At 37.4% G+C, this 25692-nt stretch overlaps 1 protein-coding gene across 1 annotated transcript in view; it reads left to right on the top strand.

The window, feature by feature from the left end:
- The window catches only part of KALRN (kalirin RhoGEF kinase), a gene marked incomplete at its 5' end in the record, with an annotated part of 302460 nt that overhangs the window by 107870 nt on the left and 168898 nt on the right, over positions 1-25692 (top strand). The window contains 6 exon segments of the mRNA XM_032209049.1: positions 952-1143; positions 7159-7328; positions 12850-13024; positions 15212-15407; positions 20371-20537; positions 25460-25579. Of these exon segments, the coding sequence (XP_032064940.1) occupies positions 952-1143; positions 7159-7328; positions 12850-13024; positions 15212-15407; positions 20371-20537; positions 25460-25579 (1020 nt within the window).

The following is a 25692-nucleotide window of genomic DNA, read 5'->3' as shown; positions in this document are numbered from 1 at the left end:
ACAGCGTCACATTTCATTTCTTTCACAAATGGGTCAAAATGTATGAGAATATATTTTAACAATTGTAAGTATAAACATGATATTTAAATTAAATTATTATCTTTGCAACCCACTGGATATCTGGAACAATCAATCATTTAAAAATAAAAATAAAAACCATACTTTTGTAGATTCTTGTTGGCTATTAGTAGAATATGAAAAACAGATACATAAATATAGGAATGGTATAAATATTTTGAAAAGAACTATAACAAACTTATGTATCCCTACAAGGCCCAAATTGCTAATTTGCTTTAATGCAATGTGAAATAACTCCATGAAACAGAAGGAATTTCCTTCCTGCAGTAGAGAATGTGTATAGGTTGTCCTTGCACATGTCAGAACTCCTAAGAGATGAAATGGAAACTCTATAAATCTTAAAGGTAGTTGCAACTGCCTTGGATAGAGTTAGACTCTTTCAGATGGTGTTCTGCCTTAGCCAGCTCATAAATGTAATAAAAAAAGCAACATTTTTTTTCTGAGATAATTTTCCAGTGCATGTACTTTACATGTTGCAACCTGTTAGCCATCAGCACTCCTTCACAACCGAATGCATTGTGAAATATCTCCCAGGAGACCACGGCCACCAATGAAGTAGTTAACTATGAGCTGCTTCTTTACATCGTCTTTGAAAGATCTCGGAGATCACCGCAGGCTGAGTTTCCTGAAGCTAACAAAAAACAAAAAAGCAAGCAGTGGAAAGGTGCACACATTTCAAATAAGAACTGTATTCAGCTTTTATCTGAGGATTATTCAGTGCCAATTTTTGCAAACGCCTTTTCCAATCACATCACACAACTGCTATCATGTTAAAATGCCGCTTTCCCTTCCTGAAGGCTGGAAGGATTTTCTCTGAGTATTAATGAATAGAGTTTTGTGATTTGCACTTTATTTTTTGTTGTGTGTTGGTAGAATACCTATACTAATGCGGACAAGCTACTAGAAGCAGCAGAGCAACTGGCTCAAACTGGGGAGTGTGATCCCGAAGAGATCTACAAAGCAGCACGGCATCTAGAAGTGCGGATTCAGGACTTTGTTCGGAGAGTGGAACAGAGGAAGCTTCTTCTGGATATGTCTGTCTCCTTCCACACCCATACCAAAGAGGTAAGGTGCCTGAAATGTAATAGAAATTCAGATACTGTTGGACCTATGTTTCAAGTATGGAACATAGTAAAATATGTTCATATTGCTCAAGGCATACTAGAATAAACTTATATGAAATTAAAGCTTGGAAGACCTGTCAAATTCTATAAATGTTACAAGTCTCCCTATTGGAGTTGCAACATAACTGTAAAAGAAAGTGGAATCAGTAGAAATGTTATCTGTTTGCCTATCTATCTGAAACTCCATAGCAGAATAGCAATGTGCATGTTAACACTGATTATTAATATTTAGTGTTCGTGTGAAGTTGATATGCAATGGAGTAGACCCTTCATCTCTATTTTGTAACTGGAATATCAACACATAGATTTCTTCTCAGAATGTTTTTTTTCCCAACTAGAAAGAGATAAATGCGATGTATTCAGTTTCCTCCACTCTTTACATTCATCATTTTGTGTCCTTCACTGATCTGGATAATCTACCAATTATCTGAAGAAGCATAAAGGTCAACAAGAGGAATTGATAAAAGTTTTATTTTTTGAATGTAATGGTCCAGGCTACATGAAAGAACATCCATATGGAGGAAAAAGTTCTGCTTTATGGTTTGAGCTCTTTAAAAGAAAAGCAATCACAATGCCATTATTGTTTCTTAAATTTCTTAGGTAATTGAATTTTAATGAAGCATTAAAATTCTCTGCTTGACTACTGTTTCTAACAAGAATCAGTTAATGGAGATAGCTTTGATTTCATTCTATTCAAAGTAGGTTCTGCATATCTGTCCTCTTTTGATTTTCTGTGGTTTCTTCAGGACTGGGCTAAATGTTGTTTTAATATAAGTGAACAATGTTCAAAATGTATGAAATTAGGATACTTTTTCAGCAGACGTAGAGGTCAGGACATTGAAACTAAGGGCCTGAGGGTATAACTAAAGCATACTGTACATTTTCCATCTTCAAACTTCATACCATGCCTTCAAATAGCTTTGAAAACAGGATTGTGTACTATAAACAAATAATGTGTAAAAATTATAAAGAATTTTATTGCAGTCATTAACATGTATATGAGAAATGAATTGACAATGTCAGAATAGTGAGGTGAAATACATTCAAAGAATTTTGACTAAAAACAAAAACAGAATGCTACTTGTTCCAATATTCATGTGCAAACAGAAAAAATTAAGTTTAATGATCAGAGTAGTATAAACTTTAAAATGGTAGCATAACATTCAGGTCAATAGAAATAAGTAAAACAATAAAATCAGCCAGAAGAAAATTGGGACTATAACCTTCATTTATTGTCCCCTGTAAAACCCAAAAAGAGTGTAATATAGCAATTGACATGTCAAATCTACCAAGACATAAACATCTTTAGACATCTGGCATTATTATTTTTATAAACAACTCAGACATATCCAGTACTTTTTCTACCTCCTATTTTCCTCATGACAACAACCCTATGAGGTGAGTTGATCTGAGAGAAAGTGATTGGCCCAAGGTCATCTAGCTGGCATTTATTCCCAAAGTGGGACTAGAACACTCCTTGTTTCTAGCTAGGTACCTAACTAACTAGCCACTGCTAGTTGTTATACTTTTCAACCATAGTTCATAGAATTTCACTGTTGGTTGGCTTTATGCATTGTGCTTAATCCAAAACTGAGTGAACCATATTATGGCAGATCATGATTTGTCAAACACGCAAACACAGATAGATTAATTTCCAGTTTCAGGTGCATGCTCCTATAACCAAGACCCATTATTATATTATTGTTACAAACTGAGAGCCAGTTTGGTCTAGTGTTAAGGCACTAAGCTAGAAAGCAAGAGACCATTGGTCCAAGCCCCACCTTATCCCTGAAAGCCAGATGGGTGACCTTGGACTAGTCATCATCGCTCTCAGCTGAACCCATATCATAGGATTGTTGTTGTGAGGAAAATAGGAAGAGGAAGATGTGTTGGATATGTTTGTCCCCTTGAATTATTATTAAAAATAATTTGAGTAGGAGATAGGCAGGAAGGTGGACCGAAACGGGAACTTGAACTGTCTTTATATTGATTTGTGTCCTGGGGCACTATTTTCCTTCTACTAGCTAATCAGAATAAACAGTTCAACATTGAGATAATAGAGAAGCTGATTAGTTCAGATTAATTTTTATTTTGTCAGAAAAGAGGGAGGAAAACATCAAAAGTTTTTGAAGACTGACCCTGAGTGATTTTTTTGGGGTTGATGTTCTTCCTAACTTTGGGGGCGGCAGAAGACACATAAAGAGTCCTATGGCATGTTTGACTATTGATAAGATGGAACAGAGAGAAAACATGTACATACTGGACGGGCTGCATTCCTTGACAAAAGATCTGAGGAATATTCTTAGGCAGAGGAAACGGTGGGAACTTTGTGGCTCTTCCAGAGAGCTTAATAAAACTTGTTTTTGGAGCAGGACTCTGCATCTCTTACAGCCTCAAATTCAGCTATCAATTATCACTGTTCAGAATTGAAAAATATATATTTTCTCTTAGTAGCATAGAATTTACGTAGCAGCTCCTGCTTTTAATTTTCTCTAGATTCATAATGACAGCCTATTAAAGGGGAATTTTTGTCAAGCATTCTTAAAGACACAACTTCATAGTATCTGACTTTCTCATGACATTATTTAAGATGAGGTTCATAAAATGTAAATTTATCACATTCATTTACTTGGATCTTTGTTCATTGATGGCAAGTGTATCTACCTTAAGCACATGTGGCTCTTAAGTACTATTTTTTCCCTTAAAAGTCAGTAAATATAGCAATGAATGCATAAACAGAGAGGAAAAGAAATGATAGTCAGGAACTGTCTTCTTAAAGCAGTAAGTCATAGAAAGATTTTATATGGATGAGGAATTATAAGGTGACAATTTTTATTATTGCTCCTTAAAGAAGTGAGCCGTTTCCTGGCTACTCTTTTAAGTTTTTTAAAAAATAGGCAAATTATTGCTAACCTGATATCCTGACTGCTTAGAATTAATGGATCAATCTGAAACATATTGATATTCAACATCACTGTTGAAAATGTCAGGCCAAATGCACATCAACATTTAACTTTCTCAAGGGCACTGGAGTTCAGTACCAAAGCATAACTGAAGTCATATTCATCTATTCAGATAGTTCAGTAGCAGAGTAATCCTCCATAATGCAAAATGATATTGGTGTTGTTACCATAACATATCTGACATGTATTGCAGTCACTTAAACAGTGATTCCCAAACCGTCTTAATTGGTAATGCTGCCAGTAGTTGATTTGGGGCAACTAATGTATAAATGACATTATATGCAACTGCATTTTTTTAAAGCCATGGAAAGTTGTTTCATAAATTCAGACTTAGAAGAAAATTCAGACTTAAATACATATTTAATATAAAGTTTAATATTTTCCTTGATGCTTATTATATAAAGACAGTAAACAATCATTTCATTAAGGACTATGGCATTTGAGCCTGCAAACAGACACCCTGCCGTTCACAATTATCTGCCATTTTTATTTTGTCGCATTCTTTTGTATATAACTAAATTTGTTCCTTAGCCTGCTTCGCTACAACACATTTTCCCCAATTAAGCAAATTGGCACAAGACCTTCCATTCACATTTGTATCAATAGTAACAGATATTGATGCAGTCTAGAAAATCAGTTTGATGTACTTGGTCTAAAAGAGTTATCTAGTTTACCCAAATGCTTCTACAGCTTCATAGATACCTCTGTGAACAAATTGGATTTAGCTTGGGGAAATGGATCATAGACTCTCGGTTTCTGCAGTCAGGTGTCATGTATCATCATGTCTCTTTAAAGCTGGGATATGAAAACTGCAATTTGCAGGTCTGATCTGACCTGCCAGGCTGAACTGTCTAGATTGGAAAGCTAAACATAGACTCATAGCATCAGAAGACATACTTTACACCATCAAGGCCAAGCACCTGCTCAATTCAGAAATCTAAAGTAAAATATCTCAGACACCTGGCTGTCTTCCCTCTATTTGAACTCTTCTAACAAAGCGAACTGGGCCTTTCTCGACATGACCCTCTCCACTCTACCCTCTTCAGCATTTCAACAGCTTTATTCTATAACTTTTCTATTTAGGGAAATAAAAGACCTTCTAAAAATGGCAAGAAATAGTGCTTGCAGGCTGTTTCATCTCCTCCAAACCATTTTCATTTCTCAGAAAGATTAGCTAGAAAGTAGAGTGAAGGACTTCTCCTTCTTCTAAAGCCTTGCCTCTGGTGTTGATCTTAAAAGAATGTGAAATCTAGAAAATTATATAAGCATATACATACATACATACATACATACATACATACATACATACATAATTCAAAGTTAAACTGAACAAATAATTATTAATTGGGAGGCTAGAAGATTAAAATAGGACATGCACAATATATGGGACCTGAGTGATTATGAATAAACTGAAATTATGTTACTGAATTCTGATTGGAAGCCATTTTCTATTTTGCAAATGTTGTAAATTGCTCAGAATCACCTATGTGTGAGTTGGACAGCTATAGAAATTTATTTAATAAATAAAATAAATATTAATGTGAGTGCCTGTCAAAGTACTCTGGTCTGACACATTTCTGCATGCCCATGCATAGATTTATTGGGGTACGGATGATTTCCAAAAGTGATTTTATTTGGAGTTTGCAGATCTATATTGAGAAGTTTTCTAGATAATAGTCTGCAGGATTTCAGAAAATCTTACAGAACCAGAAAAGGAGTCATACAGAGATCCTACAGGAGCCAAAAAATTCTTCGAGCCAGTCTCAAAATGAGAAATAACAGATACAAGGTAAATCTAGAGGCTAGAAGAACTCTTGTGGAATTAGTGAAGATTGTTATAGCTAAGAAATCAGTCAATGGTTACAGGCTGCAAATATGGGGGAACAAGGCAGGTTGAATGAACATTGTCTCCAGCAACTGTCTCTGGAGACCACTTTTTAAAGCTCTCCACAGCTGGCTTTTCCCAGGCTTTGCTGTGTCCCATTGTGGTTCTGGTTCCAAGGAAGCTACATCTTACCCAGCTTTGCCCCTGGTGAGTCTCATCTGTTTAGCCTGGTTTTCCTCCTCTTGGCAGCACCTGGCTCAGAGGTTGGAGAGGTTGAATGAAGTTGCTTCAGAGCATCCAGGTTTCTCCATCTCCTCCCCTGTCATCTCTTCCTCCAAGGAATAGCCTAGGGGATGCAAGATTTGAAGTGTGGGAAGATGGCAGTTCACAGAACATTTGTGTGTGTGTGTGTGTGTGTGTGTGTGTGTGTGTGTGTGTGTGTGTTTCCTGTAAGTTTATCCTTTTGGGTGGAGATTATCTGCATAATCAAGTTACCCTTAAAAAAATTATAGAAATGGCAAAAGATTATCCAAACAGCCCATACCCCCCTCCTGTTAGCATTTCTATTATCTTTGGTAGTTATAGAACTGCATTGTTCTTTCCTCTTGTGTATTATTTCTCTTTCATAGAAATGAAATTTAAAAAAAGACAACCATTATATATGCACACTCATACCATATAATTATTTGAGGCCAATCTTTTGCAGGTCATTTTATTTAATATTGCAGTGGTTTAAGTCAATGGTTCTCAACCTGTGGTCCGTGGGGAACATGATGTCGTCACACGGAATCCCAGGAAAAAAAGTTATGATTTAAATCTTGAGATAACTCTTGGTGGTCCTTGGGTACAAAATACCAATAGCAATAGCACTTAGACATATATACTGCTTCATAGTGCTTTTACAGCCCTCTCTAAGCAGTTTACAGAATCAGCATATCTGGGTCCTCATACAAAATACAAAAGGTATTTAGAGAGGGTTCCTGGTGAAGAAAAGCTAGAGAACCACTGGCTTAAGTGCTGTAATGTCAGATAAAGTTGTGCTTTGATGGATACTCTTTGAGCTGATTTGAAAGGATTAAGATCAATACCTCCATTCTTTCCTGCCCACTGTTCTCTCCCCCCCCCCCACCTATGCCTCTTCTGATATCTTTCTTTCCCTATTTCCCAGCTGTGGACATGGATGGAAGACCTGCAGAAGGAGCTCTTGGAAGACGTTTGTGCTGACTCCGTAGATGCCGTTCAGGAACTCATAAAGCAGTTCCAGCAGCAGCAAACAGCTACTCTGGATGCCACTCTCAATGTCATCAAAGAAGGGGAAGATCTAATCCAGCAGCTCAGGTGAGCACAATGGGACCTTAAAATTCCATGCGGATATTAGTGCTTCTCTCTTAACTATATTTAGGACCACATTACTATTTATTTTGGCATAGTTCACCTGCTTTATTATTGCTGGGAAGCTGCCTTGATTCACCTGACAGAAGGAGCACAGAAGTACCTGTAATCATTAAATAATTTTTAAGTGCATCATTTCACTGAAACTATAAGGGATGATTTGTGGAGATGAATAATAAGTAATCTCAGTTCACCTGGACCATTGCGTGTAATGGATGAGAAGAGCTGCAGGTGTACTAAACTGACTATAATTAAATGGTACTGCCTAAATATGTTTAAAATGGAAATTTGGGGAACATTATTAAATTGTTATAAATGGAGGCCTTGTGGTTTAAATGCTTCTTCCTGCTAAGCAGTGTCTGGAATCCACTAAATAAAACATATGACTTTAATATATCATTACCATTTTTTCACCTGTAAGAGCTTTCAGTTTAGTAAGATCCCTGTGCAGTGGTGGGTTTCAAAAATTTTTAGAACCTCTTCTGTAAGTGTGGCCTGCTTTGTGGGAGTGGCTTGCTGGCTATGTGACTGAGTGGGGGGTGTGTGTGGCTTGGCAGTCATGTGACTGGGTGGGCATGGCCAACTTGTAAAATGTGGTGAAACTTACTTAACAACGCTCCTGCTTAGTAACCAAAATGTTGGCTCAGAAACTCTGGCATTTGAAGCACGCAAGTCTTAAAGCTGTCAAGTTACAAGACCCTTGCACCCCTAAGCCTTTAGAAAAAAAAATCCCAGGGGCGTTCAAACTTGACAGCTTTAAGACTTGTGGACTTCAACTCCCAGAATTCCTCCTCCAGTCATGTTGGCTCAGGAACTCTGGCATTGAAGTGTGCAAGTCTTAAAGCTATCAAGTTACAAGACTCTTGCACCTCTAACCCTTTAGAAAAAAAAACCCAGTGATGTTCAAACTTGACAGCTTTAAGATTTAGATAGGACTCTTAGAAGCAGGCGGGGCAATTGGTGAGCCAGCCAATCAGTGAGCGGCAGGCGGGGCAAGTGGGGGTGCAGATGGGCGGGGAGAGGGAGCTGGAACCAATTCTAAATGGCATGGTAGATTTGTGGAACCTCTTCTATAGAAGAGGTTAGAACTGGCAAGAACCCACCCCTGTCCCTGTGGCACAATAAAGAATTCAAGTTTTCATCTGATACCTACTATTTCCAATTGTACTGGGCTTATGTAAGTGCAATTTACAGCCGGTGCCTAAAAAGTGACTATAAATATAGGCTTCCATAAACATCTACACCCTGATTGAGACATTCAAGTCCCAAGGATTGTGACTCTGTATAAGTAGTCCTTGAGTTATGACCATAAGGGAGTTTCTGTTGCTAACATGGTGGTTAAATGAGTTGTGCCCGATTTTGCAACCTTTTTGCCATAGTTGTTAAGTGAATTGCACAGTTCTTAAACAAACCCAACTTCCCCCATTGACTTTGTCTGTCATCTGTGTAGGTTGTAGCTGACAACCACTGTAAATGCATGTTAGTTGTCAAGCCCCTGAATTTTTATCACACAACTGAGGCGATGCTGTGATGGTTCTAAGTGCATGGACCAATCACAAGGTCACCTTTTTTCAATGTCATTGTAACTTTGAAGGGATAGCAATAGAACTTAGACTTATATACCCCTTCACAGTGCTTTACAGCTCTCTCTAAGTGGTTTACAGAGTCAGCATATTGTCCCCAAGAATCTGGGTCCCCAATTTACCCACCTTGGAAGAATGGAAGGCTGAGTCAACCTTGAGCCCCATCAGGATCGAACTGCTGGAGGGAGCAGTGAGTTAGCCTGCAGTACTGCATTCTAACCAATGCACCATGGAATGCTAAATGAGTGATCCTAAGCTAAGGACTACCTGTAGAAGCTATATTCAGTTGGGCTTAATTGTGTTTAATTAAAAATGCTCTAGAAACAATTTATTTCTTTTTCAGAAAGCCAATTATCCTTTTTGTCAGTTTGGCAGAAGAATCTACTAAGATGAATCATATTCACTATTATTTTAAAAAATCAGGTTTTTTTAAAAAAAACATTTGGATACAGGAGGGACGTGCAGTCAGGGGAGGCAGGGGAGGCAGAGTCTCACCACTGTCATCATGAAAACAAAAAAATGTAAAAGGAAAAAGGCAAGAGCTGAGGTCAGGCTGAGCTAGTTGCTGCCAGAGTCACCGTGGATGACTCTGCTTAGTGCTTAACTGTTTAAAAAAGCCTCTTAAAAAGTGCCCTCTACAGGAGGAGGCAGGAGAACGACGTGCCTCATCTAGTCTGACTTTAGGTGTTTTATGATCACTCGAGTAGAGTTAAGCAAGGGTTAAAAGCCTAAAAATTCCTGTCATAGGTGAGGCACATTGTTCTCCTGCCTCCTCCTGTAGAGGGCGCTTTTTAGAGGCTTTTTTAAACAGTTAAGCAGAGTCATCCACGGTGACTCTGGCAGCAACTAGCTCAGCCTGACCTCAGCTCTTGCCTTTTACCTTTTACATTTTTTTTTCTTTTCATGATGACAGGCAAGAGCAGAGTTGAAATCCTCTCTGAAACAGCTGGAAAAGGTACGTGTGGGTCAGAGGGAGCGGGAGGAATTCAAACTTCATCCTCAAGTGTAGATCCCTCCCCAAGTGTAGTTTGATTGCAGGCAAAGCCATGTTGCCTTTTCAAACACACACACACACACACACACACAAACACACACAGAGCTGAATAAAACTATATAAGCCCAGCTTCACTGATTACAAGTTTGAAAAGGCAACGTGGCTCCACCTGCAATCAAAGGCTAGGATCGGCTCCCCTCCGGCTTCTCTCCCTCTTCTCTCACCCCAGCCTGCAAGCAGGAGGTGAGTGGGTAGGTGGGCTTTATTGTGTTTCAGGCATTTCCCACCCAGACAGCAGGCTGCATTTGCAATGGTGGAGGAAAGCAGCAGGGGAATGGGGGTGGGTGGGTATGGCAGAGGAGCTGCTTTCAAGCCATTGGAAAATATATCCAATCCAACTTCTGTGTTTGTGTCTGTTTGAGAGAGGGAGGAGGGAGGGAGGGAGGGAGGAAGGAGGGGGAGGGAGAAGAAAAAGAATGAAGGAAACTTTTTCGCAAAGGAGAAAAACAAATGCTGTTGCTTTAAATCGGAACTGAGCATGCCTGGCTGTAGAATTCTGGGAGTTGAAGTCCACAAGTCTAAAAAAAATTGAAACCCACCACTGTTTCAGTGCCTCACCAGCCATAAACCTCACCGCACGTCACAGATGCAGATCTTTCAGCTTTAAACATTTACTGCATTTCAGTACCATTGCAATTTTACTGACCACTACGGTAGAAGTGAAATAGAATATATAGGATTGGAATTGTGCTGTTAAAAAGTTAGACAGAACTCTGATTTCTCTCCCACAGTACTGGCAATTCTCAGTGAGAAAGCACAACATAGCAAAGGGTTAAACCCTCCAGATCATACTCCTGATCTGAATCTCTTTTCCCCACTATGTTTCACTTCGCTTTCACTTTGCTTTGCTTTCATGCAGAAGATGTGTTTATGAAGGCAATTATTTTTTTATTAGCACATTGTACACTGTGTTGGAATAAATTTTTCCTTCTAATTAGCTAAAACATAGTAAAAACTTGTATTGACTTTTTTCAACAATTATTTGGGATTGCTTTTCCCCAGTCTTTTCTTATTCTTTATTCCCATCAAACAATCTAAATCTCCCCCATGATGGAATGGGTAGATAATAAAACCCAATCATAGACTGGATAGCTTATTTTTTGTTCTGAACTGTACTTCCTCAGGAACAGAATATTCCATACTGTATTTCATGATGGCTGGATCTGAAATAATTAGTGGATAGACCAATACCAGAAATTGATAAGATCAGTTACTGTCTCTTGTGCAATATTTTGTTCAAATTCTCTCTTTCTCCCAAATATTAGGCTACAGGAAAAGGGCAAACGACAGCTTTCATTAACATTCAAAGTGTTGTTGTTGCTTTTGTTTTGGTCTGTATAGGTCAAGGATCTTATAAAACTCAGATAATAATAATAATCTTAGATTCTGGTAGCACTAACGGAGTATCCCACATCATATAAAACAGAGTAAGCGATGTTCCCTCCAGTACACTAAACTGGCTCTTGTGTAAAGTCAGCTGGGTGACTTTGGGACAGTCCCTCTCTATCAGCCCTAGGAAGAAGGCAATGGCTTCTTTCAAAATCTTGCCTAAAAATACTACAAGAATGTGTCCAGGCAGTTGCCAAGGGTCAAGACTGGCTTGAAAGTACAGGGGAGAAAAAAGCATTCTTCCTAAATTGGTACTAAGACAAACAGGTGAGGGGAAAGTGAAGGGCAGGTAAGGTCAGCCCTTCCAGATATAGCTGGCAGGACACATGACTAGATGAGATTATTCTACTTTACTGTAAGGCTACATTAAAAGAATCTTGTACGTCTGAAGGTACAAATCTCTCACCATTACTTTTAACCAAAATTGGAACTGGCAGCGACCCAGGCCAAACCGGTTCTCCCAGCGGCACCGTAGGCACTGTCATCTTGTTTTTTTGCTTCTGCACATGCGCAGAGCAATTTTAGTTGTAATGCGCTTACACGCACAGAGCGCAAGCGCTCACGCACGGTGCACCCTTGAGCAAACCAGCAGTAGACTCTGCTGGAACCCACCCTTGCTTTTAACTGCCTCATCAGTTAGGGTGGGTCCTTCCTAACTTTCTTCCTCTGATAATTAAGCTACTGGGCGCTGTATTCTCTTTTGTCTGACCCTAGGCAGCTTCTCTTCCTCTCCTTCCTTAAGGTCATTCTCACGTACCATTAGAGCTAGAACTGTTGGCGTGTTGGAATGAAGACGTTACTGAACTTATTAAGTTTAGAGAGAGAAAAAATAAGCTGGGGTGGGAAAGGGATGCAGACATAAAAGTGATGCCACATCTAAGGTAACATGTACGTTGTTCTCCAGTTTTCACCCATTTTTTACAAAATCTTTACTAATGAATGAAGCTTGAAAGGTTGTGTAACTGATTATTTTTGTGGCATTAAATAAACAAACATTGCTTGACTGTAGATCAAGACAGTAGGCCCCAATAACATATAATTAATAGGAATAAATATATAAATTTTTGCATGAATTCCACTACTGTTTCACATAGTGTAGTTTTTTGCGTAAGGGGAAGGATTTTTAAGTAGACCAAATAATGGTAGGGAACCAGAATGTCGTGAAATAAAATGAAAAGGAGACAAAGCCCCAGAAGGGATTTATATGCCATTGGTATATTTTTCTTCTTTTTCTTTGCAATTCTTACTTAATGCAAAAAAGGGCAAAAATACCTTGAGATGTGAAGAGATATACTGTATTCAGCTCACTATATAATATTGAGGAAGTTCTGGTGTTAGCTGATGAAAGAGGTGAAGGCCCATTCAGTTTTTCAGCAATTTATAAAATAGAGTGCCTTTATCTACACTGGGTTTTTAACTGTTTGTTTTGACTTTACCACAGAGATTCAGCGGTCTCTAACAATAAAACACCACATAATAGTTCCATCAGCCACATTGAATCTGTCCTCCAGCAGCTTGATGAAGCTCAGGTGCAGATGGAAGAGCTGTTCCATGAGAGAAAAATTAAGCTGGATATCTTTCTTCAACTCCGGATTTTTGAACAGTACACTATTGAGGTAAGAATTGCATTGGCCATTCCAAAATGGAAGAGGTTTCCATGGAATGGGAACAAATCTTGTTTGATCAAACGAGTTGTTAGGAATCAACAAATTGGTAATATTTTCAAATGTCTTCCAGCTTTTCTATCTAATTAAACAAGGATCTCTATATTCTACAGCACACTTAAGCTATTAATAGAATATGACTATGGGAAGTAGATCTTTTTCTGTCAGAAATAATGGCACAATTTAGATCGGTAAGCATAAGTGATTGCAGAATGATGATTTATACAGGCTTTCAGAATGCAGGATAGAAAATATTACCCAGGCAAATACTATTAGCTCCAAGAAAAATGCAAAGGAATACAATAATCTGCAAACAAAACAATGAGTTTTTCAGCTCAGTGCAGATTTGCTAGGATTAGAATCTGGGCAGAGTTTTAGAACTCCATAGACCAGGCCTTCTCTGCAGTGATCTCTCCTAGTTGGCATCATGTTCTATAGGCTGAAGTTTATTCCAAAGGAAATATGTTAATTAACATATTCTGAAAAACAAATATTTTAGTCCTTGGAATCATGATTTCTGTAGGTTTAAAAGGTGGAAGTGCATGTTTGGCATCACTCTTTATTACAAGATAAATAGTTTTCATTTTGCTTAATTTTAGATATTGCTGAAATATATCATAGCTAGAAAACTTAGAATACTGATGGAATATTATCTGAGGAAGGCTTCACAATTCCAGTAATTCACATGACTATTAAAGGAAACCCTTCTATCACTATTAGATCATTAGCTCCAAATTTATCTGTGTGTTGCACTAGATCTGCTGAGAACGTACCACCTCCAGAATCAGACAGCATGTTCTGAATACCAGCTGCTAGGGAACTGCAGTGGGGAAGAACTGTTCCCCTCCAATTTGCTTTTAGAAGGCATTTATTGTGGCCAAATTAATATGAATAAGTATTCTGGTGTGAACTATGATAAGTTACTTTTCTATATCCGTAGAAAAATATTGAATTCAGTTGAATTTAACTTTTGAGTAGAGAGATGAAAGATTGGATTTCTGTAAATTTAGCTATTCTGCTTTGTAAAGCACAGTTAGTCCTTGACTTACAGTCATTTGTTTAGTGACCGTTCAAAGTTACAAGGCATTGATAAAAGTGACATGACCATTTTTCACACTTACAACCATTGCAGCCTCCCCATGGCCATGTGATCCAAATTCCAATGCTTGGCAACTGGTTCATATTTAAGACTGGCTGCAATGTCCTGGGGTCATATGATCAGCTTTTGTGAGCTCCTGATAAGCAGAGTCAATGGGGAAGTCAGATTTATTGAACAACCATGTTGCTAACCTGACTGCAATGATTCGACAGTGATAACAATTGTGGCAAGAATGGTAATAAAATGGGGGGGGGGGGAATTCACTACACACATATCTCACTTAGCAACAGAAATGTTGGCTCAATTGTGATTGTAAGTCAAAGACTGCCTCTGTGGTTTCTGGTCCTATACAACATGAACCCATTAAATTACATCTGTTCAACAAACTTTGGTAAAGTAACAATGGTTTAGGAAACAGATTAACCTATCCAGTTACCCACCTATCTAATTCACCCTATGTCAGCTGTAGGCATAAGATATTAGCTATTGATGGTTTTGTTGCTTCTGTGTCTCTGTTCTTCTTATTGCATATTTGATTATATGTTTCTTTTTATAATGTTCTAAGCCCTGTGAGGATTTTTAGATTTAAAACAGGAATAAAAATATTTTAAATAAATAATTTCAAAAACACTGGCATGCTTGAAAAGGCACCTCTTTTCTTTAAAAAAAAAACCAAGTGCTTTTGAAAAAACAAACATTAAGTTTAAGGAAACTTAAGCAATCTCATGGGTAGTTAATTTGTTCTAATTTGGGCATGCCTAACGATCTCTAACTTGAAGATTTCCTTTAAGCATTCATAATTTTCAGTCTAAAATGATTTTCTAAGTTTTTACAGTAATGAACCTCTTTACAAACAACACATAATTAAAGCGCTTCTCAATTTCACTGTAGCTTATGCGATGGTAATTTTAAAATTTCTGGAATGTAATTAGGTTTATTCTCTTCTGTGGTTGCATACTCTATTTTAGATATTTTCCCCCTGGTAACCTTAATTTTAATGGTTTTGCCTGCTTATTCTGCATTGCTTTTTTTCTTTGAAGGTGACCGCTGAATTAGATGCCTGGAATGAGGATTTACTACGTCAAATGAATGATTTCAACACCGAGGATCTCACCTTGGCTGAACAACGTCTGCAGCGGCATACAGAGAGGAAGCTGGCTATGAACAATATGACCTTTGAGGTCATTCAGCAAGGACAAGATTTGCACCAGTACATCATGGAAGTGCAAGCTTCAGGTAAGTGGAAAGGATAAATTTGTCTTCACAGAAATGTACTACATTATGACTAGAGATGTCTACCAGGAACAAATACAAAGGAAATTAAATCAAAAGTAATTTAATTTTTCCGTACTACAGTAAAAGCTTTCCTACATCCAGATAGAAACTTTCTTAATCTCTCAGAATTCATAAAACCAGGTAAATCCTAAAAGGAAAAAATAAAGAGGCTACAAAAGACAAGTGGCAGCAAACAAACCTGATACTGGATAACTGGTAGTTTAAACAAGATGAAAAAGGAATCAGGACCAGATCAAATATTTTGCCCTTTCCGTTTTGAATCCTGTTCTTCTTTATAATCTGAAGTTTTGGTGTTTTATCTACTAGAGACAATCTCATGGTATTAAAAATACCAAGAAAAATGACATGAACTCATGTTTTGTAATACCATCAATCAAAGTAGTTTTTTTAAAAAAAAAATAGTCCTATCAGCACAGTAACAAAATACTGTAGGTGGGGCAAAAGGCACATTACTTCTGTCTCTTCACATTAAAGATTTTGTTTTGCTTTTCATCTGATTTAGCTTGAAATAGCAATAGCACTCATATACTGCTTCACAGTGCTTTACAGCTCTCACTAAGCAGTTTACAGAGTCAGCATATTTCCCCCAACAATCTGGGTCCTCATTTTACCCAGCTCTGAAGGATGAAAGCCTGAGTCAACTATGAGCCAGTCAGGGTCGAATTGCTGACAGTTGGCAGAATTAGCCTGCAATACTGCATTCTAACCACTGTGCCACCACGGCTCTCTATTTATGTGCAAATGTTATATAGTCTAAATAATCATTTTAGTCAACTCTTTTTAACTCACAATTGACATAGGGAAAAGCTCCGACCTCCGAGGGGTTCTTTTTTCATCAAGGATTTACCAGAATACTTATATATAAGTTTGTGTGTGTGTGTGTGTGTGTGTGTGTGTGTGTGTTGTATTTGTGCTGATAAATAAATAAATAAAGGGAGACTAGTATAGATCTATTTCAAGCTATTTAGCTCTCATCAGCTAGCCATACCCTTACTGGGATTCGAACCTGGGCTGTATTACATATTAAGCAGTTGTGTTAACCACTAAGCCACAGGCTCTCCTCCGTTATCAGCTAAGCCAGGGAGAAAGGTATATATTTAAAGTCACAACCCCTGGTATGCCCAAATATGGGAGGAAGTTCACTACTTCCATTCTCTGTCCATCGGCTCACCACAAGAGACCATCCAGACAGAAACCCAATATTTTTACTGTTGCCTTTTGTTACATTTGTGTTGTATTTGTGCTGATAAATAAATAAAGGGAGACTAGTATAGATCTATTTCAAGCTATTTAGCTCTCATCAGCTAGCCATACCCTTACTGGGATTCGAACCTGGGCTGTATTGCATATTAGGCAGATGTATTAACCTTTATTTATTTATCAGCACAAATACAACACAAATGTATATGTATGTATGTATGTATGTATGTATATGTATATGTATATGTATATGTATATGTATATGTATATGTATATATATGTTGTATTTTTGCTGATAAATATATATGTGAATGATGTGGTACATACATTTGTTATAGTTAGCCTGCATAGGATGCTGTGTGTCTTCAGGACTTTTCCAGAATTTAATATATACTTCACTGCAGATCTTTGATGTACTTGCAGTCATTGTTTGCAATTGCTTATACAGCTGCTAAGTATTTCTTTTTCAAACATTAAGTGTCTTGGGGCATAGATCTTTTTAGATCACATGTGTTTAACTTTTGTTCTTTATATCATCATCCTCTTTTAATGACCCTATAATCCCTTGCGGGGTGAAGTCTCGGCAAATGAATGGAGCTGAGTGTTTACTGGCCGGATGCCCTTCCTGTCGCCAATGCAGAGTTATTCAGCAGATACATTTTCACGGTGCCCAGAGAGAGAAATATCTGCCTTTACCTAGGATTGAATTCACATTCTGAGTTTTCCTGATTGTGAGGCAAGAGCTCCACCTCTAGACCACCGCACCACTAAGTTTTGTTTTTTATATTACTGCTAAAATTTCTTTTAGCACATAACCAGTGAATCTATTGTTTGGCTTCTGTATGGCAAGCTGGGCAAATCTGATTTGTTGTACAAAACCGAAGAAGCCACTGCAAATGAACTGCAACAACTTGTTGAACAAATATGCAATCAATTAATTAAATGTACCTTTTTCTATGTATGTAAAGGACTGCAAGTAACTCTTCTTTGGTTAAGGGAAGAGTAGTTTCCATCTCTTTCTTGTTTCAGCGATGGCCAAATCTCATACCAAGCTCTATGCTTTGGTCTATGAGGGGACTAGAACAAGAACATCTACTAGCTTTGATTTTCTGCATTCTCTCATACAATGCATACCTTCTTTTTATTAGATAAAAAACTTCAACTTTGAGTACTTGAAGTACAAAACTATACCTCTGAGCTCAAGAAAATTACCATCATTTTTAATCAGAAAATTGCTACACTTTAGTGTTTTTCCCTTCTCTTCTACCCAAGAGAACCCTGCCCACCTAATTTTATCACCTTTGTAATTTTAATTCTTCCAGTAACAATCCTTGTCCACGTTATAGTATCTTGTATACAGTAGCTATATATAGTATCAGTATATAGTATCTTCATTTTGGAAAGTATGGGGAGGGAAAAGGAAAAAAAATCATAAAAGGGAAGTATGAAAAAAGGCATGCAGATGTATAGTATCTTGTAAGGAAAAACATAATTGTGATTTACACCAAATAGATTTGAATAGTGAATTTTGAGATAAATAATATTGATCAGAAAACCAAAGTTTTATCAGTTCAATCTCATCTATCATCTATCAATCATCTATCCTGTGAGATATGGTAATCATCATGCTTCTTACCTAATTATATACACATCTATTTAGTTTAAACTGCTTGTCACCTCTAAATACAATACTGGTCAGATTTCCAAAATTCTGCTAATGCCCATAGGATTTTCCCCTGTCTGGAATGTGATTTGTTTTTTAATGAGTACTAAGAAAATGAAATAATTCAATGTTATGATAGCAATATTGGTAGTCCTTTATTAATTGGACCCGGAAACAGTAATTAAGTAATGCAATCATAAATTTAAAAACCATGCGAACACAGCACTTAGTGATAACATTTCCAGGAGTCCCATTTGCCATCATTAAGCAAGGACCGTGTGGGTTGTTAAGTGAGAACTTCACATTTCTACAACTTACAACTTCCTGCCAACTTCTTTCCTTGAGCTGAGGTGGCACAGTGGTTAGAGTGTAATACTGCAGAATACTTCAGCTGACTGCTAGTTGCAGTTCAGCAGTTGAAATCTCACCAGGCTCAAGGTTGACTCAGCCTTCCATCCTTCTGAGGTGGGTAAAATGAGGACCCAGATTGTTGGGGGCAATATGCTGACTCTATAAACCGCTTAGAGAGGGCTGTAAAGCATGGTAAAGTGGTATATAAGTCTAAGTGCTATTGACTTATTTGTGGAAAGTCAGCGGGGGAAGTTGCAAATCTAGATCATGTGACCTGAGACACAGTGATAATCATAAGCATATGGTCCAGTTAATTATAAATTATTCAGTGTTTTTTTAGGATGAAACAGTCACTGAAAAACTGGTCATTGAACAAGGATACTTCTTTTGAAATGAAGTTGATTGCAAACAGTGTCTATGAACAATATATCCTTATAAGTTTAGTCAAATAGCTAAAATAAAAATTCCCTTCATCTCTGAAGAAGTAGATGACTTTAAGTGTCTGCTTGGGATGTTCAAGCAAATCTGAAAAGATTACTGATTTTGGATAGCAGTAATGTATAACATTGGATTTTCTAACAGCCATAATTCAGCTCAGGCGTGAATCACTCTGTATGCGCACGTTTGCATTTCTTCTATCTTTTCTTGTTTAACATCATTGTTCCCATAAGTAGAATTGAAGTACTAAAGTACTGAGATACCTCGGCTACATTTTTAAATGAATAAATGAAGTAGTAAGGAAATACAAAGAACATTTCTTGAACATTCCACACTTCAAATCTAATTATTAAAACAACTCGCTCAGAATTCAGTGCTTCACAGTGAACAAATTGCACAGGAGAAAAGGGTAGGACTAACTATGGGGCTCCCAGGCTTAGCAGATTGTCTTCTCTTTCCATTTGCTAAAAATACAATACAATACAATACAATAGCAGAGTTGGAAGGGACCTTGGAGGTCTTCTAGTCCAACCCCCTGCCTAGGCAGGAAACCCTATACCATTTCAGACAAATGGCTATCCAACATCTTCTTAAAGACTTCCAGTGTTGGGGCATTCACAACTTCTGGAGGCAAGCTGTTCCACTGATTAATTGTTCTAACTGTCAGGAAATTTCTCCTCAGTTCTAAGTTGCTTCTCTCCTTGATTAGTTTCCACCCATTGCTTCTTGTTCTACCCTGAAGTGAAATGAAGTCCTTTACTTTTGTTTTTGTTTACTTTTTTTCTTTCCATTGTGAAAGAATGATATCGTCTTAACTCAGGAGAACTAATGGGATAGTTACAATGAACTAAGTTCAAGTTTGTATTCTTTATATCTATATATATGAAAAAATACTTTCTTGCTTTGATTCGCTATGCCATTCTTTCCTGTTGCAAATTGTTACTTCAAATAGCTGTGCCCAAGGAAGAATGAAATGGGAAGAACAATATTGGTTTATGAACATGTATCCTATGCAGACAGTAACTTCAACAAAATCATAGGAAATGCCAGGTTAAGAGCAGTTAAGAATATGTTTTCCAATGCTCTATCAACTGTTATGGGTTCAATCTAAAGTAATTTACCTTCAGCCAAAGTCCGATATTATTATAGGTCACATCATCTTTCTGGGCTCCCCCTTCCCTCCCCAAAAGGGAACAATAAGCAGTTTGTTGTTTCCCACCCCCCCATCTGAGGATGTTTATTGTATTCCAGGCATTGAGCTGATATGTGAAAAGGACATCGATCTAGCAATCCAAGTGCAAGAGCTGCTGGAATTCCTTCATGAGAAACAGCACGAGTTGGAGCTGAATGCTGATCAGACGCACAAACGGCTTGAGCAGTGCCTTCAGCTTCGGCACCTGCAAGCAGAGGTTAAGCAGGTCAGGGGTTTTCACCATTGTTCTGCTTCTTCACTTATATGATAAAGCCAGCTGTTAAAATGCCCTGTTCCTTACCATTCAAAATCTGGTACCTCTAAAAATTCACATCTGCAACAATACATGTAGTTCAAGTAGCTGATAAAGAGAAAGGGGGGGGGGGTGTGAAGATCACTGATTGCTACCACCTCATTTAGAGACAGTTCTCCCACACACCAACACCAGTATTACTTTCATTCCGACTGCCCCTGCCCGGCCCATGGTGGCCAGTGTGGCAGCAGTGGAGGGTGGGGGGTATAGGTGGTGCTATTGGTGATAGTGGCAATGGTGGCAGCTCTTCAAAACTGTCCAAGATTCTCATGTGGCCCCTTTGGAAAATCAGTTGCCCATCCCTGCTTTATTTTCTCAATGTTTCATTTTTAAAAAATCCAACTAGACATGTTTTTCATATCCTATTGTATCATGTATTCAAATGAATAAAGTGATGCACATTCAAAATTGACAGAGTGGAAAAAATATCCCAAAATTATTCACATTTTCATTCATTTTAGGGTCTAGGGAAATACGTACTCTTTCTGTTTTGAACAAAGCTGTTGATTTGGACCAGGAATTGATAAAAATGTTTAGGGAAGTGTTTTTATTGTGGGGGAGTGTTCATGTAAATGTTAATATTACTTGTATTCAAACATATACAAGTCTGGAACATTTCACTACTGATAAAAGTCTGTGTAAGAAGCTGGAAGAAATAATAATGTTTTTAATGGTACAGAAAAAGTTTATTTGATTTGCATGAAGCATAACATAAAGAAACACTGATGTAAAAATATCTAAGGTTTGATTCATGCATTATTGTTGACCCCTGGGACAATAATTCTACTCATTTAAAAAAAACATCTTGTGAGATGAATATTTCATGTTGAGGCAAGAACATGAAATATAAATTAACAAGAAAAATGGTTGTGTATATGATTCCATTGACTGCTTGTTTAGGTCAGGAGAGTGGCGAATTTGAGGTATCGAGTTTATTGGTCTGGAATATATTCAAAATATGAAAGTAAAAGGACCTTGATTGCTTTACCATTTGCTCTATTTACATTTAGCTGCTGCAGCTAGAGCAATCTATCTGCTTTACAATTCTATTCAACCACTTTCATCAATGTAAGAGCATAATTATACCCTCAAGGTCTATAAATATTGGAATACAGTGTGAGGACTTTAAAAAATGAGTTCCTTGCTCTTAAAAATGAGTTTCAAGCTGTCACATAAAGATAGAAAGTTGGAAACTGCAAGAATATCCTTTGTTTCTTACATTTTAAAGCTTATGACAAATCCCTCATTTATCCAGAGCTCAGAATAGTCAATTAGGTTCAATATTGAAAATATTTGTACAATTGAATTGTCTTTTTTGTCTGCCATTGTTGCCTGATAGATTCAGAATCTGCCATAGCATTTCATTATTTAAAAATTAACTCAATGGAAGCAAAAATAAAGATGGAATCAAAAGGAAAGAAATACTCATTCTCTCAACAATAAACCAGTAACCACTGATTTTGTTTTGGATATGATATATGGGGATATGATATGATATGAACAATATATGATCCCTGTTAAAAGAATAATGTGAACCAACTGAAGATTCCAGTGTTCAACATCATATTCAAGGAATTAATGTTTATGATTTCAGTTGTTATATGGATCTTATGGAAATACATCCTTCTTCCTTGAATTTACAACTAATTTTTAAAGGTCCCTTTTTACATGTTCCAATTTTGTTTTCACGTCCATTTAGGAACATGTTTTTATTTCTAATGTTCTTCTCATTTTTAAAGGTTATCTATGTAATAGTTGCTCAATGAATACTATATTGTAATATTAATTTTAATTGTATCATACCAATAGCCAAAAGAGCAGAGTAAGTAGCATTGGTTTAGAAGTGAACATTTAAAACTAGTTCAAGAGAGTACCTGTATAATGGTACATGGGAATGCCTAGAATGATCAGATAAAATTCAGAGGAAGGGGGAGCTTCCATAAAGGGGTAGAGAAAGAAACTTAGAATAGATCTCTCCCTATTTTATCAGACTCTAAAAAGAGATAGTGGAAGATTTGTACTTTCAGACTTGCTAGATTCTCTTAATGGAGACTTACAATAAAATAGAATTATCTCACCTGGTCTGTTTCCTTTCAGGTCTATGTGGGAAGGCTGACAACCTGTGATTTATTAATTTCTTTAAAAGTATTTATGAGCCTTCTTCATTCAGATACTTTTCAGGAAGTCTGTGGCAAGATCTTATTTGTTCAGATCTGTATTTTAAAAGTCAATGGCTTATTAACTTGTGAATTATTACAGCAATAGCTTTCCTTGGAAGCAGCTGAATTTAAATATATCAAGGGCCTGTCATACTGTGGTAGGTATTGGCTAAATTTGGCTTCCTGAAGAATGAGTCATAAGTAACATCATTTAGTAAAATTGGAATCTATTGATTTTGGCTTGCTATTCATTTTCAGTAGAGAGCCAAGTGTACTTTACTTTCACTTTGGAACAGTTGAGGCAACAAATGGTCCTAAATTTATTACCAAGTAACTCTTGCTCTTAGAAGTCAAGGAAAAGTAGATTGCCCCCAAACAGTTCATGGTGCTAACCCTACTTAACTTTTGCTGATGTACTACAAAGTCTGGAGCATTCTAGAATGCTGACATATGCTTGCACTTCAGGACAATGGAAATTTTAAATTGTTGTTTTCCCACTATTCTCATTTAATAAAGTTTTCTGTTTTCCTCTATGTACTCTAAAAATTTCAATGCCAAAGTAGTAAATTTCAAGTTACAAAAGGCGCTGCAAAACTTTAGAATATCACAAGATAAATGATTGATTTTTCACAGTTCTTTTTGCTAAAGAATTGAAAAAAAAAAGAATTATTATGATATTGACAAAATAACTGCAAGAATTAGAATACATAAGTATTTCTAGGGTATAAATACTTATAAGGGTTACTTAAGTTTATTTAGTGAATTTGAGGCAGAAGGCTCAAATTGAGGCTTGATGTGTAGACATCAAGATTTGGAGAAGGTGAGGTTTTGTCTCCCTTGGGGAAGATATAAAACATGACAGCTCTTGAGATCCAGATTGGCCAAAATCTCCCTCTTGTTAGGGTTGAACAGGAGCCAGTTCCTCCCCATCCTTCACAGCCTCCAGTCTGGCTGGAGGAGGAGGAGGAAGAGGAGGAAAATGAGGGCGACAAGGAAGTTGTTTTTGGGGAGGTGGCAGATCAATGTCCGCCATGCTCCAGCGCAATTTCTGGGAGACAAGTGCTTGACTGCTGGCAGTTCAGGGAGGTGAGGTGGAGCGCTGAGTTGTCCCTACATCCAGTTGTTCCATGCTGACCCATCCATGCCCACCTGGCTGCACTGAGTCATCTGTGCAGAGTCATCTGCACCAATCCGTTTGTGCCCATTCCTCTATGCCCATCCAGCCATGTGCACCCAGTTGCACCAACCCAGCCACACTCATCTGGCCGTGCCCATCCATCCATGCCAAACTGGCTGCTGTGAGTCGTCTCATTCTGCTGGACTTATTTGGTCTGGCCCAGGGACATTATATACCCAGTTGGATCTCAAAGGGAGTTTGTCGTTGTTTCTGAAGCACTTGGTTCAACTGAGGCTGTAGCTGCTGCTTGAAAGAGCAGGCCTTGGATGGAATATGTTTGGGCAGGCTCTTGCTGCTTGTGGATCCCAGAGGAAACTTTCAAACTTTCAAACTTTAATGGAATTTGTATGCCGCCCACTCCCTAGGGACTTCTAGGGCAGAAGGCTCCCCCACACTTTTTGGAGGAGTTCTTAGAGATGAAGTGGCAAAAAATGTAGATGTAAAATAAAAGATTGTTTGAGGATGGCTAAAAGCTTTTGTTCGACATTACTGTGTAGCAATAATAGTTAAATATAACTATTAATTAATTTCCCTGCTCTTACTTCATTTACAGATGGATTTTGGATGAGTATCAAATAACAGTTGAATTTTATTTTGTGAAACAATAAATTTTACAAACATGAAAGCAATAAATAAAAGAAAGTTGATATTATCTTGTTTATAGCCAGGTCAAATATTTCAAGGAGCTATAGACAAATGTATCTGGAAAATGGAAATATTTTTCAGGAAAAAAAGTTGCATGAAACAAACTATATAACATTGCCAAAGTCTGGTGCCTTTGTCTCTTTTAGGTAACATACAATCTGAGGAGCTTGTTAACTAAATTTAACTAGCTGTAAATCATATATCTCATATATTTCTATTTATTTTTGATCCAATATACTTAGTAAAAATTGTGTAATGTACATGTTATACATATTTTATGAAGGACTATTTGTACTTTATTTACAGTATTTCGTATATGGGTTTTATTTCTTTGTAACACAGGGCACTAGGTTATTTTGTCTCATTGGATTAGATACAGAGTAATCAAATCAAACCAAATTTTTATTATGGTCATAGACTCGCATAGAGATCCAGAGTAAGTTAGTTATACTTAGTCTGCATCAAAACCAATGCCTTTTATTTAATTATAATTAAATTTCTGAACTAAATCTAATTAGAACTAAAATGCATCATCAGATGCATAGTATCTCTCATGGGGCAAGGTCAAAGGGTAAAAAAGGCCTGAAGGCCTGAATCTTGAAGAGCAAGATTTTTCTAACCAGAAAAATCGACTTTGTTATTTTCATCACACCTCCAATTTGTCTGGATATTGTCTCACCTTCCTCATGTACCTCAAAATGTGGTTCCAGACACAAATGCAAGAATTCTTAGTAAAGTAGATTAGTGTGACATCTGGATGCTGGTGACACTACAATGCACACTGCACCCAACCCCAGCTATTTCATGAAGTTAAAATAAAATGTTATCTCAAAATGTCTGTTTTTTCCTGCTAGGTCCTTGGCTGGATCCGTAATGGAGAATCAATGCTCAACGCCAGTCTTGTCAATGCAAGTTCCCTGTCAGAGGCTGAGCAGCTCCAGAGAGAGCATGAACAGTTTCAGCTGGCCATAGAGGTAATGTTTACTGCACACATTGACTTTTCTTATGCAAACTGCAAAGATGAGGCTTCAGAAATAATCTGAACGGTGTTTAGAGGGTAGGAGAAGAAATAATTTCCAATGAACAG

The sequence above is a fragment of the Thamnophis elegans genome, chromosome 1, assembly GCF_009769535.1.
Source record: "Thamnophis elegans isolate rThaEle1 chromosome 1, rThaEle1.pri, whole genome shotgun sequence".
Taxonomy (NCBI): domain Eukaryota; kingdom Metazoa; phylum Chordata; class Lepidosauria; order Squamata; family Colubridae; genus Thamnophis; species Thamnophis elegans.
Note: the sequence above shows the minus strand (reverse complement) of the source record. Positions and strands in the feature narration are given on the sequence as shown.